The sequence below is a fragment of the Syngnathoides biaculeatus genome, chromosome 8 (genome assembly GCF_019802595.1).
Source record: "Syngnathoides biaculeatus isolate LvHL_M chromosome 8, ASM1980259v1, whole genome shotgun sequence".
In the NCBI taxonomy this organism is placed as follows: domain Eukaryota; kingdom Metazoa; phylum Chordata; class Actinopteri; order Syngnathiformes; family Syngnathidae; genus Syngnathoides; species Syngnathoides biaculeatus.
In genome coordinates, this window is record NC_084647.1 from 3349241 (window position 1) to 3370774 (window position 21534).

The 21534-nt window shown below is 41.1% G+C and overlaps 1 protein-coding gene across 2 annotated transcripts in view; it reads left to right on the forward strand.

The window, feature by feature from the left end:
- zgc:153039 (uncharacterized protein LOC767698 homolog) overlaps nucleotides 1-21534 on the forward strand; it is an 86789-nt gene that overhangs the window by 37121 nt on the left and 28134 nt on the right. For both annotated transcript variants that reach the window (XM_061826882.1, XM_061826883.1), the window contains 3 exons: nucleotides 4483-4640; nucleotides 5895-5977; nucleotides 11428-11552. In XM_061826882.1, the coding sequence (XP_061682866.1) occupies nucleotides 4483-4640; nucleotides 5895-5977; nucleotides 11428-11552 (366 nt within the window). The remainder of the gene's footprint in view (nucleotides 1-4482; nucleotides 4641-5894; nucleotides 5978-11427; nucleotides 11553-21534) is intronic.

Consider the following 21534-nt stretch of genomic DNA (forward strand, 5'->3'; position numbering starts at 1 on the left):
CGCTGATTGGGAGGCGCACACCTGTGCCTCATGCTGGCTGATTGGCCCCGGTGTATACAGGACCATGGGGACGACTGGTCCGGCACCAGATCGTTGCGGTTCATGCCCCGTTCCAGCACCCCCGTATCTCTGATCGTATTCCCATGTGTACCGACCTCTGCCTGTTCTCTGACCGACCCCGTAAGCCCGACTCCTTTGACACTTCAGACTTCTTTGATCGATCTCCCGTGTACCAACTCCTGCCTGCCCGCGGACCTACTCTCCACGCCCGACGTCCTGTCTACCGCTGCTGCACCTGACTGCCTGCCCGATCCCCAACTTTGGAACAATAAACGTTTTTCCCGAATTACCTCTGCGTCTCCCGACTCCTGCATTTGGGTCCTACCTCCGCCTCAATGGGTCGTGATAGGTACATCCTCAACTAATCGCCAGCCAGTTGCAGAAGGCAGAACAAACACAACAAAATATATCATAAATTATTCTTTTTTTTTTTTTTTTTTACTTAAATGTTTCACAGATAACCAAATGTGCATTTAAAAAAATTCTTAAAGCCCAAGATAAATTGCATTTGCAATTTTTAATGGTTGCTAGATTGGACCCTCTGTTCTGGTGGTGAGCCAGAATTGTTTTAGAGATTGAAGACCATGAAATAATTGAATGATAAATTATAAATTGCTGCGAAAAAAGTACTAGCCCCCATCTTGATGCCCAATTATTTTTGCATATTTATGGTGACATCACCACAAATCATTTAGAATCTGCATTTTGTATTTACTTGTGTTGTCTCATAGCTGATCTATTACAATTTCCTCAATGATCATAAACATTTAAGTGTGATGCACTTCCAATGACTATTATAAAACAGTCACAAGAGAGTATTTCAAAATCCTGTGTCACTCAGAAAAATGGTTCTATCATGAAAAAAAAAAGCATACAGATACAGTTTTCCATGACCATACCCTCACTGGATATTGCACCCCAAATCATGACTGTGTACAGTATGTTTCACTCTAGACTTCAAGCAGTTTGGATTCTGTTCTTCACCTGTCTTCCAAACCCTTGAATCTTGATTCTTGAATGAGAGCCACACTTTAATCGGAAAAAAGGACCTCATGCCACTGGCCGACAGTCTTGTCCTTCTCATTGGCCCAGTCAAAACATCTCCTATGTTGGTTCAGAGGTGTCTTGATTCGTGGTACCTGACAGTTGTCGTGCATCTCCCAGATACGTTTGAATGTGGTGCTCTTCGAACCTGTGACCCCTGCCTCATTCCAGGGTTTCTGGGTCTCTGAATCTTGACTCTTTTCTGTTTAATAATACGCTGAAGGTCACGGTCATCTACTTTGCTTGTGCAAATTCTCTTAAGATATGTTGTCCTTCCACTGCCTGGACAGAATTCTCTGAACAACGAGCCTCCATAGTTATGAACTTTTGTAGCTTACCCATCCTATTGAGGGTATCATTGAGGGTTTTCTGACCAGTTGTCAAGTCTGCAGTCATTCCCATATTGAACCCACCTGAGGCTCTTGAAATGAACTGAAGCAATTTATTGACATCACGGAAGACCTGCTTTGTTTCCTTTAGGTTTAGTAGATGATTAGTGTGTGACAGTCTAAAACATTGGCCAGCAAACCTTGGGCTGATTACTTCATTCATCCATCCATTTTATGAACCGCTTATCCTCACGAGAGTCGTGGGAGGACCGGAACCTATCCCAGCTGTCAACTGGTAAGAGGCAGGTTACACCCTTAAAGCCCAAGTGTCATCCCTATAAACATTCTAAAATAGATTTTGTAATAAAAAATACATATAACATTATTCACTTCAATGTCCATACGAAAAAATAAATGTGAGCGGGGAGCGGGTCATCCATGCGCAAAGTTGCAGAAGTGTCATTCTACAATATCCAAGTAGTCACCATATTGGCTGCATCCTCTGTAAGTGACGTCACCCAGACATTCGCCAAAGAAAACACACGGTGCACCCTAACTATGGGAGATGGACACGTCCCTTCTGACACAGAAGCTCGTTTCGAAAAGGACAACACCACACAACCGAGTGAAGTTACCGGGGAAATATTACACTATTGTTTCGAGCCCTCAGGGCAATATTACATTATTGTTTCGAGCCATATTCAGATGATATGCGATCACGGCCAAACCGCATCCCCGTCCGATCCACTTCCGCGCCGGAGATGAGCCATCGCGGCTCATTGCAGCCGGCCGGTGTGGCTTATGACGGAGCCGCTTTATGGGGGTGTTCATAGACGCCGCAGTACGATAAACAACACAGTTAGCCGGGGAGCTTTAGTGCGCGCACGCGGCTGACGCATTCTCAGCTGGGTTCTTCAGAGTCCCCCCGTTCGCAAAGCCCAACGCGCAACCTTCGCAGAAGCTGTGACCACCGAACGCGGCGCCTCAGCTGCTGTGACTGATTTTCGGCGCCGTGGTGGCATATAATGGTGCCGAGGCATGCTGCTTTTAGAGGGTTGTTCACAACCACCGCAGTATGGGATGAACACTATCGAGCCGGGCCGCATTACTGCGCACACGAGGCTGAGTGAGACATTGTTGGCTGGGTTCTTCAGATTCACCGCCATCCGCGCAGCAGCCCGACGCTGTCCGACGCGCACATCGACATATTTCATACTTGGATCTTTTGTTACGTTATGAGAGACCGATTACGTGGTCCGCCCCACACTATTATTTTTTTTTAGTAGCTGAATACACACCTACCTGTGATTTGGAACCCACAAAGCTCTCGTCCTCTGCACCCGTGCAATCCATTTTTCACAACAAACCAGGTCTCTTTCAAACTTATGAAGGATAATTCCATTCTCCCGAGTGTTCAAGCAATGTCCAGAAATGCAATCAGCCGACATTTTGGCTAACACGAAGGAACAACGAGCTACCTTCTCGGAGGTAAAACTAATGGAAACAAACAAGTCCACTTGGGGTCGCCACTGTCCTTTACGTCACTTCCTGCTTCTTCTCAAAAACAAATCCCTCGAGAGGATTTTCATGGCGGGAGTTACAAAAAGCTGTATACCTCAAAATCATTCTTTTGTGGTGAAAAAATGCATGGGCCCATATTGGCTGACGTTTTTTCATTAGTAACATACTAAAAACCATCCATTTCATGACACTTGACCTTTAATTCGTTGGCAGCCAATTGCAGGACACATGGAGACAGAAAACAGCCACACTCACAATCACACCTAGGGGCAATTTAGAGCCTCCAATTAATGCATGTATATGGGATGTGGGAAGAAACCAAAGTGCCTGGAGATACCCCGCGCAGGCACGGGGTGGACATGCAAACTCCATACAGGGGAGGCTGGGATTTGAACCCCAGTTCTCAGAACTGTGAGGCCAACGCTCTACCGCAGTTCCACTGTGCCGCCCTGATTTCTTAATAGTATTCGCATTTTTTTAATTCTCGGTTTTGTGGGTTTTATTAGCTAGAAGTTCAAATTATGTAATAATAAACAAATGCATACTTGTTTTTTTTGTGGGGCCCTAATTTGTATTCTGTGAAAGTTTAACATGATGAATGGATTCATGTAAATAAATAATAATTTCTATGACATTCACATTTTTGGGAAAGCGTCTGTAGAGACTGATCAAATGAGAGCAAAACTGAACTGTTTGGATGCCATAATGCACATTCATTTCGAGGATAAAAGTTCAGAGGTGGGAACATGGTGTGGGTTGCTTTTCAGATTACTCGTGAAGTGAGCTGTACAGCATCACTACAAAGCACATATATATACACACGAGGCCGGGTTAAAATCCAGGCTTGACTATGTGGAGTTTGCATATATTCTTCTCATGCCTGCATAGGTTTTCTCTGTGTACTCTGGTTTCTCCAAATCCCCAAAACATGCATAGTATACAACGACAACTCATGCATTCCACCTCATGACTGACACATTTTCCTGCATGGCCCTTCCGTGTTACTTGACATGCACAAAATTTTGTTGTTTGCAAAAATTGTTGCTCTGTGTAGAATCATGTGTAGATCATCTCTCATGATTGTTCTGTTTTAGTCGTATGCTGTGATGACGTACTCAAATTTCCTCCGAGTTCCACATACCATCTACATCACCTCCTTCTTGATCGATTTTGCAATACAATTAAATGTATCATTATGGCCATCTGGGTCCATTTGTTCATGCAGACACCAAGTCTTCCATTCTTTTTGCTTTGTTCCTTGTTACAGAAAGGAAAGTAAAAATGGCTACCGGAAATAGCCAAAACATGCAATGGAAATGCCACTCTGTCATCTCCTAGCCAATACCAGCTGTGGTGACACTCCTGACTCGGAGGTGAACTGCAGTACCTTTTCAAAATTGCGCACGTGGGTTGCGCTTTCATGTAAAGGCAAACTCCGTGCAGCATAGCTGCAGCAACATCATTGCGGTATAAAGAAGCCTGTACAATTGATATAGAATTAAATGATTGCTTTTTTTTATTATTCCAGGGTCCTCCTTCAAAAGGATTACAGTTTCCTGAGAGACATCAACATCTGGAACCCCTTTGTCACCATTGGAGTTTACTCCTCCACACTTTCAGCAGCCATGAGCAACCTCATTGGAGCCTCACGCATCCTCTATGCATTGGCCAGGGATGACTTGTTTGGTACATAGTATATTAGCTTTCCAAAGAAATGTTGAAATTTGTTCTGCATTTCCTCATGATATTATAAAAACTCAAAGGGGAAATCCACTGGTTTGCATTAACAATGTATCCAATAGGTCATGTAATATGTACTCTAGTTTGACCTTGTAATGTTAAATCCTGTTTCATTTAACTGTGTTTTGAGAAGATTTTTATCGACAATTACACATTTTCAGTCACACACGCAGATGTGGCGTGTACTGTGCCGCAACAAAGGCTCAACTACATGGGACTGGATGTATGCTCAGTGCTGATTTCTCTGATTTATCCTCATCTGATGAAGAAATTGCAGTATCGGTTGATCGGGAAGGGAAGACGGAGGAATACTTCCATACACAGCTGTGAGCGGCACAACTCACGGCTATCCATACACAGCCGTGAGTGGCACAGCTCTGGGGAGCCATGAGCTCGCTCCAGGGCTCGGGGAGCAAGCTCACGGCTCAGCCACTCAGTTTATCGGGAAGACTGGGGAATACGTTCATACGCAGCCATGAGCGGCACAGCTTCGGGGCTCAGGGGAGCTGTGAGCTTGCTCCCCGGCGAGTGAGCTTCAGGGCTCGGGGAGGGAGTTCATGTCTCGGCCGCTCGGTTGATCGGGAAGACGGAGGAATACTTCCATACACAGTCGAAGCTCACGGCTGTGTATGGAAGTATTCCTCCGTCTTCCTGATCAACTGAGCAGCCGAGCCGCTCACGGCTGTGTATGGAAGTATTCCTCCATCTTCCCGAGCAACTGAGCGGCCGAGCTGCTCACGGCTATGTATGGAAGTGTTCCTTCGTCTTCCCGATCAACCGATACTGCTATTTCTTCATCAGATGAGGATAAATCCAAGAAATCAGCGCTGGGCATAAATGGTGTCCCATGTAATCGAGCCTTTGTTGCGGCACAGTACATACACGTCACATCCGCGCAAGTAGGTCATGTGACTCAAGAAAATGGCAGCGGCCCTGAAAATTCATTATTGTCAATAAAAATCTTCTCAAAACACTATTAAATGAGACAGGATTTAACATCACATTGTCGAAATAGATTACATATTACATGACCTATTGTATACATTGTTAATGCAAACCAGTGGATTTCCCCTTTAAGCATGAATCACTGTCAGTTCATAACAACACATTTGTATGATTTATTTTAAAACTGCACTATGCAAACTAAATTATAGCAGCACCCTATAATTATACAGTTTGTGTATTCTTTTCTTCCTTCAGGTAAGGTTTTGTCTCCTGCCAAGAAGACCTCCAATAGTGGCAACCCCTGGGTTTCTGTGCTTATTTCCTGGTTCCTTGTACAAGTAAGTGAAGAAAAAGATTGGAGTATACCATAAATTCCAGTTAATAAATTGAAAATTGGAAAATGGCGTACATTCCATCTGCAGAAATTACACTTTTCTGAAAATATAAGAAAAATGAAGCTCGCTCCTTTATTTTTGCTGTAGACTTTTGAGTATGATGTCATCAGATTAATATGAGATGAGAGATTAAAATTTAATTTTCCATATCCAGGTACACAATTTAGAATGTAGCACCTGTTAAACACTGATTATTTTCGGGATTTTGTGATCAACGTACCCCTCCTTGAGCAGTCACCTTATTGTAGTGGAAAGGTTTGTGTAACCCAAGGATCCTAGGAAAGGCATGGGCAAACTACGACCCGATAGACTTTTCAATAGGGCCCACTGCATATATCCACTTGGAAAAAAAATCCAAATCATTCATCAATAATTCATTTCATTTTGTCCCTGCAATACCAGCAAAACCAACAGAGGGCACACAGAACATTGGTGGACCTTTGTTGGAGTGTAGTGTACTCTTTATTTTACTATCATTTTCATGTTGCCCTCTGTAAAAATGAGTGGACCGTAGAAAAGTGGAGAGTGGGTGAAGAGTATTTAATAAAGAGTGGATAACGAAAGATGGACAGCTTTGTATCCCAAGAAGTCACTTTGCAATGAAGCTTGCAAGTTATGATAGCAAACAGTCAATATAAGAACGGGCGGCTACTGTACAGAGGAGAATATTTCAATGACAGTGGGAGCTCAAAGAGGAGATAAACTAGTTTTTAAGAGGTTAATGGGAAATTCTAGCTAAGTGATGTGAGTGAACTGTCTTTGTGATTTTGGATGTTCTGTGGATGTATTTTCACCTATGAATGAGCTGAACGTGAAGCCACACGAGAAAGATGAGCACGATATGTACAAAAATGTTAAAGCTTTCAAACCCCAAGAAAATTTTATTCTCCAGACAAATGTCAAACAAATCTTTCGCTCATTTCCCCACACTAGCCAGGCAGGAAATGGCCACCTGAAACACAAAGAAATACTGCAAATCACTGGATGACCTGCACAGAGACTTCTGCTGTCAATTCTTTGATTTTTGATCAAATTGAGACGGCACTTCAGTTTGTGTCTTGTCCGTTGTCACAAGACCCTGAAACACCACCACTGGAGCTGCACTTGGAACTGTTTGATCTTCAGTCAGACTCTTGCTCAAAGGAGAAGTTCAAGTCTCTTAAACTGAATGACTTTTACGTTTCACTCAACAAAGCCACGTTTCCAAACCTCCAGAGGACGGCACAGAAGTTGCTGGTGTTGTTTGGCTCGACCTACATGTGTGAGCAGACTTTCAGCATTATGAACATCAACAAATTCCGTCACAGATCCAGGTTAACTGACCAACACCTCAGACCTATCCTGAGAATTTCCCCCCAAAAAAAGCTAACTCCAGACATTGAGGCACTGGTAAAAAAACAGGAAACCAGGAAAACTGTTCCCACTAAAATTGGTGAGTTTTTCTACTGTGTTTTGATAAAAAAAAAGTACAAATGAAATGGAATGTTTGAAAGTGCGTCTTTTAATGTAGTGTGCATTTTCTTTTAAATTCAGCTTTCTTTTTGCAGGCAGTCTTTGACGCCTCTGTTGTATCAACATTGTCTTGTTTATTCATTCCAAAGGAACTCCAGTGAACTGTTTCTGGTTAATTTTACGAGGGCTAGCCTGGCTTGCTGATGCAAGAAAAAGGAGCGCCAAGTGCGGAAATAAGGCGAGGGCGGAAGTGTTTGTCTTTCAAAATTAGACATCCGGAAGAAAAAACACAAAAATTAATCAAATGTTATTCGTTCTTTGCGGCCCAGTACAAAATGATCTACATTGGGGACTACTTTTTTCTTCTTCTTTTCCTTTCGGCTTGTCCCGTTAGGAGTCGCCACAGCGTTTCATCTTTCTCCATCTTAGCCTATCTCCTACATCTTCCTCTCTAACCCCAACTGCCTTCATGTCTTCCCTCACCCCATCCATAAACCTTCTCTTTGGTCTTCCTCTCGCTCTTTTGCCTGGCAGCTCCATCCTCAGCACCCTTCCACCAATAGACTCACTCTCTCGCCTCTGAACATGTCCAAACCATTGCAGTCTGCTCTCTCGAATCTTGTCTCCAAAACATCCAACTTTGGCTGTCCCTCTAATAACCTCATTTCTAATCCTATCCAACCTCCTCTCTCTGAGCGAGAACCTCAAAATCTTCATTTCTGCTACCACCAGTTCTGCTTCCTGTTGTTTCTTCAGTGCCACGGTCTCTAATCCGTACATCATGGCCGGCCTTACCACTGTTTTGTAAACTTTGCCCTTCATCCTAGCAGAGACTCTTCTGTCACATAACACACCAGACACCTTCCGCCAGCTGTTCCAACCTGCTTGGACCCGTTTCTTCACTTCCTTACCACACTCACCGTTGCTCTGGATTGTTGACCCTAGATATTTGAAGTCCTCCACCCTCGCTATCTCTTCTCCCTGTAGCCTCACTCTTCCCCCTCCACCTTTCTCATTCATGCACATATTCTCTTTTACTTCGGCTAATCTTCATTCCTCTCCTTTCCAGTGCATGTCTCCATCTTTCTAATTGTTCCTCTGCTTGCTCCCCGCTTTCACTGCATATCACAATATCATCTGCAAACATCATGGTCCAAGGGGATTCCAGTCTAACCTCATCTATCAGTCTATCCATTACCACTGCAAACAGGAAGGGGCTCAGAGCTGATCCCTGATGCAGTCCCACTTCCACCTTAAATTCTTCTGTCACACCTAAGGCACACCTCTCCATTGTTCTGCTGCCATCATACATGTCCTGTACTATTTTAACATACTTCTCTGCCACACCAGACTTACGCATGCACGCATGGGGACTCCTGTTTTAATTGGTTTAAAGAAGTCAGTTTGGATGGAGATTGAGGAGAGTATTGCCAAAGTGGTGGGACAAAGTATTGCAAAACAGAGCAGAACTTTTTCAGATTTTAGAGGCATGACAAAAACATAATTATTCAAAGAAAGAGGTTTATCATTACTTTGTTTCCGTTTCTCTCTTATCCCACTCATGTCCTTTTCACCCATCTCAAATGCCAGTGAGTAGAAGGAGAGCACGGTGGCGCAGCTACAGAGTGTTGGCCTCAAAATTTTGAGGACTGAGGTTCAAATCCTGGCCCCACCTGCGTGGAGTTTGCATGTTTTCCCCGTCCCTGTGTGGGTTTTCTCCGGTTTCCTCCAAACATCCCAAAAACATGCATTAATTGGAGACTACATTGCCCCTGGGTGTGATTGTGAGTGCGACTGTTGTCTGTCTCCATGGGCCCTGCGACTGGCTGGCAGCCAGTTCAGGGTGTACCGTGCCTCCTGCCCGTTGACAGCTGGGATAGGCTCCAGCACTCCCGCGACCCTTGTGAGGATAAGTGGCAAAAAAAATGGATGAATATACTGAGCCAGAAATGTTGATTTTCACATCCATTAATCCATTTTCTTCTACGCTTGTCCTCACAAGGGTCACGGGGAATGCTGGAGTCTATCCCAGCTGTCAACAGGCAGGAAGCAGGGTACTGCCTAATCTGGTTGCCAGCCAATCGCAGGGCGCATCGAGACAACCAGCCACACTCACAATCACACCTAAGGGCAATTTAGAGTGTCCAATTAATGTTGCATGTCATGGAGAAAACCCACCCAGGCATGGGGAGAACATGCAAACTCCACACAGGCGGGTCTGGGATTGAACCCGGGACCTCAGAAATGTGAGGCCAAGGCGTTCAAGCTGAGCCACCGTGCCGCCTCATTTTCACATACATAGCCTTTTTTGTTTTGATCATGTTCCCCTCCAAATCACACAAGTAAAAGGTATTACTTGACTTGCTATCTCCCTTCATTACAATCCTATACTTTTTGGATTTATTAACCATGAGTGATCAATCAATTTGAATGTCAACATTGTAATTCCAGACAGTTTCTTTAATTCTATATGATACTTCCTTTCTACCCACGCGTGTGCGTGTAGATGTAATTGACACCAAGCTGTCATGTACAGTAAATAAAGAAAATGAAATACTATCACATGTAGAAATGTTTTCACAATTATAAAATTCCCAATCAAAAATCTAACACCCTTGAAGTCAGATGAGTAGCTATCCTTAATTGATTAAAAAAAAAAGAAATCTCACCATACAGTATATGTTGATTTCCCCAAGAGGGGTTACGTCAGGGAGGGCATCCGGCATAAAAAACTATGCCAAATAAATATGAGCGTTCATCTGAGAGGTCATGCTGTGGCGACCCCTAACAGGACAAACCGAAAGGAACTACTACAGTATATACATTGATAATATCTTTGTTGTGACTCAGACAAGAAGTAGGGTGTATGTACAATGCAAAACAGAATAAAGAACACATTTATACAGGCAGATTCTATCAAGATTCCGGAGCTTTTATGCTCTCAATTTCCTGAACTGCCCCAAGTGAGTAGATATCCAGTATGTTATAGTAGCATTTTGTTCAAAAAAAGAGCATCTGACTATTATTTCAAAGGTACGTGCTGTTTGAGAATTTTTCACTGTTACATCACTCTGATTCAGGTTCTACATCTTAAGCAAGCAATGTTTGATTTTGGGACGCCATCTGTTCCATTTATAGCGTCTTGTTGCCAAAGACACTGGGTGATACACTTTATGTAAAAAATAATTGGTAATTTCATCACAAGGATTTGACATTTGATTACCTGAAAAATGAAAGGGGTGAAACTGCAGAAACCATAGCTGAAAATTCTAACATAAAATATGTATTGGATGCTGGACCTCGTTTCCTGGAAACGTTCTTTTCTGAAATTATGCTGTAAGGTTTGTTTTTCATGGAATCATAAAATCTTGATTTCTTGTTATCTGGGGTGATTTTGGTGTTTTTGGTAGACTCTGTGAGAGATTTCTTGTGTCTTGCAACTGAGGAGAGGCAAGGCTTTCATAGCTGTTACAGTGCTGTGTGTTGTTTCTGAACATTACAGTCCAAAAATCCTGGACCACCATTAGATTTGTTACTTTAGCAGTTCTCTATGACCAGGCACAACAATGCCCCTCCATATACCACCCTTTGAAATTGGGATAATCCCGGTAACTCATGTTCTAATAAGAACTTTACATAATACTGTATCCATTATGTAGCCTACAGTAGATTTAAGATGTAAAATACTTTCTGGCAGATCTTTACAAAGTCGTGGATTTTCCATTTTTTTAAAGCCGATAATGCTAAACTTGACTTTTTTTCATGACTGACCTTTAAATTGCAATGTTCTTTCGAAGGGTGCTCTTTAAACATAATAGGAGTGAATTTATGTACGTGAAGGCTTTATGAAAAGGTTTGCGAACTGAATGTATTTTCTGACTTGTTTTTGTGTATCTCAGTACATACTTCATTTTTTCCACTCTTTTGTTTATTTTCTGTAGCTGGTGCTGTTTTCTGGGAAGCTCAACACCATTGCCAGTATTGTGACCATTTTCTTTCTGTTGGTTTATGCTGCTGTGGACTTGGCATGCCTCGCTCTGGAATGGGCCTCTGCACCCAATTTCAGGTAAGACAACTATCCAAATATGCATACAGCTTGAGTGTTATAGCCCACCACTTTCAAATATATAGTTGTCTTATCATACCCTCGCATAGGTCACACGCTGATAATAAAGGCGATACATAAAACTCCATTAGATATATTATTTTGTTGCACATTTTCCCTTTTCCTCTCTAATCATACTCTCCTCTCTTCTCTATAGCTACCATTGTTTATGTGTGAAAGGGGTGCTTGTATTCCGGCAGGATGCTACTATGGCAACTGTGTACTAATTAAAAGACATAAACCTGGTCCCTGCTGATGGGCTCATGTTGGAGAGGGACCAGCAATAAAACCGTTTGTGTTTGTGGGTATGTATGTGCGCTGGATGTTCAAGTACCTGGGATTGGAGATGTTAAGAGATTTGAATTTACAATGTTTGGATTTTGACGTGTGACTTGTTTTCCGTGGACACGGGCAATGATCCTGATTTATAAAAGCTCCCTAAAGCTGTGTTCACATTGATCCTGATTTATAAAAGCTCCCTAAAGCTGTGTTCACATATGAGGACGGAGTTATTGTGTCTTTAGCTCAATGATTACATTGTGATACTGCTGGCATTGGGCATGACTTTTTACGAATCATTTCATATTTTGGTTGCTGCTGCTGCTGCATGCTGCTGCTATCTGTCTTTAAAGATGTGCATCTCGAAACACAGTAACCAGGAATGCTTTTCTAAAGTCATAGCTTCCAGGATTAAAACCTTCCTTGGGCTGAGTGATACATTCTAAACATGATAAGTGCAACTGCTTTTAATTTGTCACACTGGAGAGAGGCTGTTTCGGCACAGTGCATCACTCCCTTGTTATGACATATCACCTCCGGTATTGCATTTTGTATTATGGATTCTCCTGCAGTAAAAGCTGGATATTAGTCTTGAAATTTATGAGGATACTTGGAGGCTCCCAAGCACGTATAGCTTCAGTGTGGTTTTATTATGGATACCAAAAATTACAGTGGACACACAGAAGTAAAACCTTAAAAAAAGAAGCTGGAGCTTTAATTTAAATGGAAATGTTTTGCCAAATGTAATAACATTAATTACATTTTGCATTTGAAAGAGCTCTTTTACAAAAATATGAAAACTGTTTAGATTTTTTTTTTAAGCGCAATTTATCCAAAACTCCAAATTTTTGAAAAATTACCAGGATACCTTGAACTTGTGTGTTTTACAGATTAGGTGACCAAGCTCGTACCTTATGAAACACATTTAACCCATTGAAATGACTTGAAATATAAAATGCCATTTATCCATTTCAGCCCCCCTAAAAACAAAATCCATATTTTATCTAAAAATAGTATTTCATACTATGAATGTTAATAATTATAAAACATGAAAAATAATTGTAAAAACTTGTTTCATAAATTCATATCGAGTCACACACACAATACATTCATGAATGTTTTTTTTTTCAAGGGGACCTGCCCTGATATGTGACGTTTGGAGCTGTATTCACATGGTTAGTTGAGGCTTAACATCTTGTTCATGCTCCTTGCAATTTGCATTTTGTATTTGTGTGTTTTGGCGCATTCAGTAAATGTACAAAATGAAAGTGCTTGGGCGACTTTTTTCACTTGAGAGACTCTATATGCTGGAACTCTTCAAGTTGAAATTTTGTCTTGCATTACAAAAATAAATACAATCAACCACGCAACATACCATTTTTGAAACAATTCATTGCCTCATTCTGAACTTGTTAAGCATCCATCTATTTTCTGAACCATTTATGCTCACTAACGTCATAGGCGTGGTGGATTCTATCCCAGCTGACTCTGGGCGAGAGGCAGGGTACAACCTACACTGGTCACTAGCTAATTGCAGGGCTCATATAAACCAACAAAATTTTTCGCAGTCACATTTCACACCTATGGACAATTTAGAGTCTTCGGTTAACTGACCATCCTTTTTTGGGGGGATGTGGGAGGAAACCGGAGTACTCGGAGAAAACTCACCCACGCACGTGGAGAACATGAATGAATCCCATACCAGAGCGGCACCGACTGGCGGAGACAAATTCCTTGTGTGTTGTTACATATTTGACCATTAAATCTGATTCTGATTCTGATAATGACAATTAATCTCAACAAAGGGGGCAATTATATTATATATATATATATTTATTTTATTTTTTTTACATTGGGCCAGATTGCTTTTTGTCCATGCCCATTTTCCAACCTGCTTATCCTCACAAGGGTTCCGGGATTGCTGGGTCCTATCCCAGGTAACTTCGGCCAAAAGCCGGACTAAACCCTGAACTGGTTATCAACCAGTCACAGGGCAAAAATTATTTTTTTTTCTCCCTTCTGTCAAATTAGTATTTATAAAATTAATGTATTAATTTGTCTCTGGGATCATTTTAGGATGTGTAATTTGGGTTGATGATCCAAAACATTTGAATGTGATGAATCCCGGTATGCAAAAAAAAAAAAAAAAAGTACTGTACATTCAGATTTCAAATGCATTTATAAGATATTATCAATTGACAGTACAAGATAATGGTTACAGTATATTAACTGTTTAATACAATATACAATACGACAATGTTTAACTGCTCTTTTGCGTGTTATTTCTGGATGTTGTCCCTTGTTGAGTTGTAGCACAGGCACCAGGATTTAAAATCGGAAACAAAATTTACCTAAAACTGATCTCCCAGTTGGCTGAGGGACCTGGGGTCCTCACAGTGGATAACGCGTCTTGTCTGGGAGCTCAAATTTTTGTTTTTTTTTTTTTTGTTTTTTTTTTACCCACTTCTAGTTCATTCCCGTATTTTCTGCTTCTTTCATTGCTTGGCTCATTGTGCCCAGCCTCTCTCCCACGTCTCTTTCCAGGCGAAAAGAATTAAAAGCCATTTAGCACCGTCTTTCCCTGGAGAGTTGCTCTGTAATTAGCATAACTAATTTAGCAGAAATATTTCCCTTTCCCTTAAATTTGGCATTGTGTAGGCGTCGGTTTGAAATTATGATGTAGCGGAAAAGATATCTACTTGTTAAGTGTGTGTCTGTCTGTAGAAGCAGTATACAATGGGAGCGCAAAGCCATGCAATTTAGAGACTGCTTTTGTGTGAAGTCATGCTGGAGTTTTTTTTGTTTCCGATCATCGACGTGTGAGTAAAGTTGCCTGGCACAAGTATTGTGTATGTCTGTGATTGTCTGGTAATGTTTCTTTGTGTTTATACAGTTATGTGTATGCGCTTGTGTGTATTTCTGCGTGTGTGTGTAAGTGTGACAAGGCCTCTCTGTATGTGCTACAGCTTTATCAGTATTTTTTTTTTTTCAACAATTTGGACTATTCCTTAAGGGCAGCATAAGCAGACACAAGTGCAGACAGGAGTACCCAATGCAGCACATATATTCACTATTGCTTTGTGAATGGGCAAGATTCAGCGCTTCACTTCATAGTGTAAAAGAAACACACCCATTCCTGATTTACCAAAACATGTGGGATCTGCCATCCACGTTATCTTTTTTTTTTTATCTCTGTAATAATCTGTGAATTGACCATCTGAATGAACCGCCAGTGAACCTATCCCAGCTAACTGCGGGCAGGAAGCAGGGTACCTCCTGAACTGGTTGTCAGCCAGTCCAGGGCACATATAAGCAATCTTTCACACTAATTTCTTTTCATAGTCCCACTCCCGATTATCTCTACTCTTACTCCTACCTAATCCCATTATTGAGGGTAAAATTCACTCCGATCCCGCAGGAATTCTACAGGAACTGGTTGGAATCCTGAAAAATGTCAGCCTCTATTCGGTCTATTTCCTTATCACCCGGTCTGTCTCTGTCAACCTGCCTATCGATCTTCAGTATCTCTCTCTCTCTCTCTCTCTCTCTCTATCTATCTATCTATCAGAAAGATTGTGAATCATTACAAGGGGTGTTCTGTTGCAAACAGAAAAAAATCAACAACCAAGATTAAATTAACAGGTCAGTAACTTGACATTAAATGAAAAATAATAGTGTGTAGTAGTCTGTGTGCTGTGTCTGTACCATCACCAGTTGATTACAATGTATTTTTATTGTTTTCTGACTTCTGTAGTGAACAAATATTACCAAGAGTAAGTTCTTGAATTCATGCAATGAAATTTGTTTTTGAAAAATAGATGAACTTCAATCTCTCAATAACAGACAGGGGTGGGTAGTCACATGCTACATTTACGCCATTACATTTATTCAAGTAACATTTTGGATGAATAGCAGTTGTCTGAGTAGTTTGACTGCAGTAAACTTTTCGCTTCATTTATTGTAAGATTGATCAATGCTTTTGCTCTGTTACAATCATCAACATTCCACTTGCTACTTTTATCAATCAGTTAATGCGTGCATGATCTATTTTTAGGCTTCACCTTCGACTTCCATATCGGAGCTGTTGTGCCAATCCAATTGTTGTAACCACTAGTGTTGTTTGACTCCAATTCGCCCATCAGATGGCACAAGGCAGCTTTATGAAGCAGTGTAGTCTTGCATCTGCCCAAACATGGATATTAGCCCACTTCCAACTTAAGAAAACACCTTGCGATAAGTTGCAGGTGTTTCTATAATTGCTTTGGCAGTGCATCAGGCAACAATAGCCCTTTTATATGTTTATAAATCACTGTAAATCATGCTTCTTTGGGGATACTTGCCTAACTGTAAATTCTCTCTCTTTCTCTCTCTCTCTCTCTCTCTCTCTCTCTCTCTCTCTCTCTCTCTCTCTCTCTCTCTCTCTAATCTATCTCTATCTCTCTGCATGAGCCTGCACACTATCAATAAGTCTGTTCAGCAAACAGCTTCTTCATTCAGTCCTTTAAGTGAATAAGGCAAATAATTTTTCTCTAGTGCTTAATGCACATGTTGTTGGTTTTTAGGGACTTGTGCATTGAAATGGTGCCAGGCGCCTGTGGACTCCCATATATTACTGATTTTTATTTTATTTGACATTCATGCTCTGATTTGAAAAGGAAAAAAAAACTTTTCTCTTTCTCTAGTAACAATTTGGACTACTTTTATTTGTCATATTATTAGTCATATTATTCTTCAAAACCAGTATTTTTGCCAGAATACAATATTTGGCTCTACCCTACTTTGAAAAAAAATTTCCATATTAAGTAATGTGGATATCACAATATTAACATCCATCCATTTCCCAAGCCGCTTATCCTCAGAAGGATCACAAGAGTGCTGGAGCCTATCCTCGCTAAATTAATAAAGGCAGACTACAGTCACTCACATTTGACGAGCGTGACTGCGCTCGCGCGCCTTCGCGCTCGCAAATCTGCACAGTCGAGCACGAAAAATCACACGTGTAAAATTTGTTACGAGTAGAAATACACAGACATTCTCAGCACACACAATGACTCCGCCCCCCTTCGGCTCTTAAAGGGGTACACTCATAATTACAAACACCATCAACCCACACGGTCTGGGCTGCATAGAGCATGCTGCTTGTCTTTACTCTCGATAATAATAGTAAAAGTATAAAAAGAAAAAAAAGAAGTGCTGTTGCTTTTATGAATGTTGGGTATGTGAATAATAGAAGAAATAGTGATGAAACTGGACGAGATTTTCTCTTTTTTGAGTAAAAAAAGGTCTGGTCTGAAGCCAAAGTAGAAAGTACAGGATGAGATGGTGTCTGTTAAAATCCCACCTTGGTATAGCCTGATCGAGGATGAAAGCACAGACATTACAGTGCACAAAAAGCTAATTCTGTATTTTAAATATTGGATGCAACATAACATTAACCTTAAAACTGTTTGGGAGCATCATTTAGCTTTCAACATGCATTGCTAAAGATATTCTGAAAGCAATGATTCAGTTTTACACAAAGAAAAACAGACATGGATTTCATTGTAATGAAACAAAGCTTGCAAGCGACCTTTCAAAATTTGACGAGCACGACTGCGAGCCGTCGAACTCTCAAATCGGCACAGTCGAGCACGAAAAATCACGCGCATAAAATTTGTTACGAGTAGAAAAAATGGATATTGAAAGACGTCGCTTATTTTCTGTAGTTTTACATTAATTTATCTTTTTATTTCATAAACGTTGTTAACTAAACAAGCCTGCTCCTAAACAATCAGTCTTCACCCGGAAACAAGAAATGCAAGTTAACCGTACTGAGCATCTCCTGAAGTAATGCCACAAGCGCATGTTCAGAGCTTCTTCACGTACTTCGAGCGCATTTACATTGAAAGTCATCAACATAATGAGCCATGTCAAAGGAAATTTAGTTAGATCAGGGGTGCTCAATGCGTCTATCGCGAGGCAGTTTTGGTTAATCATATCACAGCGTGGCCAAAAAAAAAAAAAAAAAGTGTAAAACTATCATCCACCTCGTCGCTTGATTGAGGTGTGGCCTATACATTGAGTGCACGCACATAAAGGCGTGCTCTAACAAGCCGGCCTCCTCTTTACAGCAGTCGCGGCGTAGAACGTGCGCAGCCCCCACCACCACCCCACCCGCCCCACTCACTATAATACGTATGAGATTGGGATTTACTTTGACTTGATCCAGTTCCAACAGTCATTTTCCCCGTGGTACGCGTTATCTTGAAGTTGAAAACTTTTCCACTCTACATGCTTTAGGAAGATATAGATCATCTACTGGTAGTTTTCATCAATGGATTGACAATAGATACCGCAGTACATTTTTCACGACGAACCGGGTCTCTTACAAACTTATGAAGGATAAATCCATTCTCCCGAGTGTTCAAGCAATGTCCAGCAATGCAACGAGCCGGCATTTTGGCTAACACAAAGGAACATTGAGCTACCTTCCCGGAAGTAAAACTAATGGAAACAAACGAGTCCACTTGGGCGCGTTTCTGTCCTTTATGTCACTTCTTGCTTCTTCTCGAAAACAAATTCCTCGAGAGGATTTTCATGGTGGGAGTTACGAAAAACTGTATACGTCAAAATCATGTTTTGTGGTGGAAAAAAAAAACAAACGCATGGGCTCATATTGGCTGCCGTTTTTTCATAAATAACACACTAAAAATCATCCATTTCATGACAGTGGCCCTTTAATCACCCTTACCTGCAGCACATCTTTCCCATCTTTGTCCCTCTGCCTGGCCAACCTGTAGAGATCCTTTTCTCCTTGTTTCATGTCCAACCTGGTGTACATGTCATCATATGCCTCTTGTTTAGCCTTCGCCACCTCTACCTTTGCCCTATGTCGCATCTCGCTATACTCCTTTCGCCTCTCCTCAGTCCTCTCAGTGTCTTAATTCTAATCTCTTTCCTTGTATGACTTCCTGTATTTTCGGGTTCCACCACCAAGTCTCCTTCTCACCTTTCCTACCAGAAGATACACCAAGTACTCTCCTGCCTTTCTCTCTGATCACCTTGGGTGTAGTATTCCAGTCTTCTGGGACCTCCTCCTGTCCATCGAGAGCCTGTCTCACCTCTTTCCGAAAGGCCGCACAACATTATTCCTTTCTCAACTTCCACCACATGGTTCTCTGCCCTACCTTTGTCTTCTTAATCTTCCTACCCACCACCAGAGTCATCCTACACACCACCATCCTATGCTGTCGAGCTACACTCTCCCCTACCACTACTTTACAGTCAGTAACCTCCTTCAGATTACATCGTCTGCACAAAATATAATCCACCTGCGTACTTCTACCTCCGTTCTTATTGGTCACTATATGTTCCTCGCTCTTCTGGAAATAAGTGTTCACTACAGTCATTTCCATCCTTTTTGCAAAGTCCACAACCATCTGTCCCTCAAAGTTCCTTTCCTGGATGTCATACTTACCCATCACTTCTTCATTCCCCCTTTTTCCTTCACCAATATGTCCATTACAATCCCACCAATCACAACTCCCTCTCTGTCTGGGATGCTCAGAACTACTTCATCGAGTTCCTTCCAGAATTTTTCTTTCAACTCTCAGTCACATCCTACCTGTCGGGCATAGCTGCTAATCACATTATACATAACACCCTCAATTTCAAATTTTAGTCTCATCACTCGAGCTAATATTCTTTTAACCTCCAAGACATTCCAACTCTTCTCTTAAAATAACCCCTACTCCTTTTTCCTTTCATATACGTACATGTGTGCAGGGATATTTAGTTAATAAGAAAAATCTATGTCCATCTGTAAATCAGCAATTTAATCCAAATTTGTACATCAGTCAAAGCGTGCCGTCTATCACAAACATACGTTAATGGAGTAATCAAGTCATATTCATTATTTACCATACATATTTGTATGAAAAATATGTTATGTGTGTGTATTTTTATCCTTTATTTCCCGTCCATCCTAACCCTATTTTACTATGATGCGGTTCTTTTGTGATGTGGAATTCTGGAATGTTCCGAGGTGTGCCTATATAAGAAGACTGAGAAGGACCGTCAGCAGAGCTTCTTACCACCACTCTTTGGACAAGTAGACAAGTACACGCCACACTGCATTCTGCCTTTCATTCCTAGACATTTCTGGACATTTGTTGACTTGGAATATTCGCTGGAAAGAAATTTGCCTGGTTGTTCAACTCTGGTGACTTTTCATAGCGAGGCTCAACTACTCCATCTTTGAACTTGTATTCTGTGTTAGTTGTTTTATTATTTTTGTATTGTGTTGTTGTGTGTGTAATTAAATTGTCTTAAACGCAATACAACTGCTTTGTCATATTTTCCTGGTTTGAGCTTGGGGATTTTAGTCTAAATTCACACATAACAAATATCATAGAAATATAAAACAATCAAATGAAAAATGCAAAATACAGTATTAACTGAAGAGTGTAGCAAAGGCATCCAAATCTTTTGAAATATATAGTAACTAATATCATTACTGATAATTAACTTTTAAGAGTCCTGCCCTTTACTTATTGATGTGCCACAACAGTTCACAACTTCAAACTTTGCTTTTAACTCTTGAAATCGCATCTTACTCTCTTCATCTTATTGGAGAGGAGGATTAATAATGATAAAAGCTCACCTTAAACCCCCCACCACCAATACATCTCATCTTTCTGTTTCATTATCAGCGACAAATATACCTCAATACAATCACCTCTCTCTCACCCCCTTCCCGTCTGTGCTTCTCCAGCAGCTGATGTCACTTTGCTGACACCACAAAAGTACCCTAAGAGAATCACTGCCAATCAGGGAAGTGAAACAGGCGACGAGACTTGGACATTTGCCCAGAATCACGTCATAATTATGGAAACTCTAGGACAGAAACTTCACCCTTGTGCGCTCACAGTCAGGCACCCGGAGAAAGTTACTATACCAGACATTACGTCAGTCCACAGAAGATAGAAAAGAACCTAAACAAAACAAGAACTGAAAGTTTCAGTATCCTCCCTTCAAAATAGCAGGCCTCGCATTCAGGTAGTACAAAAGAGTATGTTTATTGTATACAGCACATGCAGTACATAATCTGTTAATGATTACTCAATAGAGATTAAATAATATCCATACTTCACACTTCGGTTGATATTAATCTCATGGTACGATAACTATTTCGATATCCAGGGAAAGCTGACGGTATTTGAGGAGGTTTCACGATAGAGGTGAAGTCTAAAATCTAACGTGGGGTAACCAAAAACCTCTTGCGTGCCTGGTCCTCAATAGGCTTTAGCTGCGTCTGTGCATTTTACCACAGGCTTTTGTGAAAAAGACATCTTAAAATCATATATTACTGTGCAGTTCTATACCGGTTGATCCAATGCTTACATTTTTGTACTGTACCTCCAAAATACTGTTATTGCTGCAGCAACAATTATGATGTGCTCTCAATGAAAATTTAACAGTACAGTATTTATCATATTCTTAAAATGTTACATAATTAAAATATTGCCAACAAACCGTAATTTATTTGAGTTTAAAAATGTACCGCATTTTCATGGCTACAAGGTGCACCGTAAAGACATATCGTCAGATGCGGGTGCAATTCCAGTATTTAACACACGTACAAGGCGCACCATATTATTAGGCGCAGGCAGGGTGGCACTTGCGA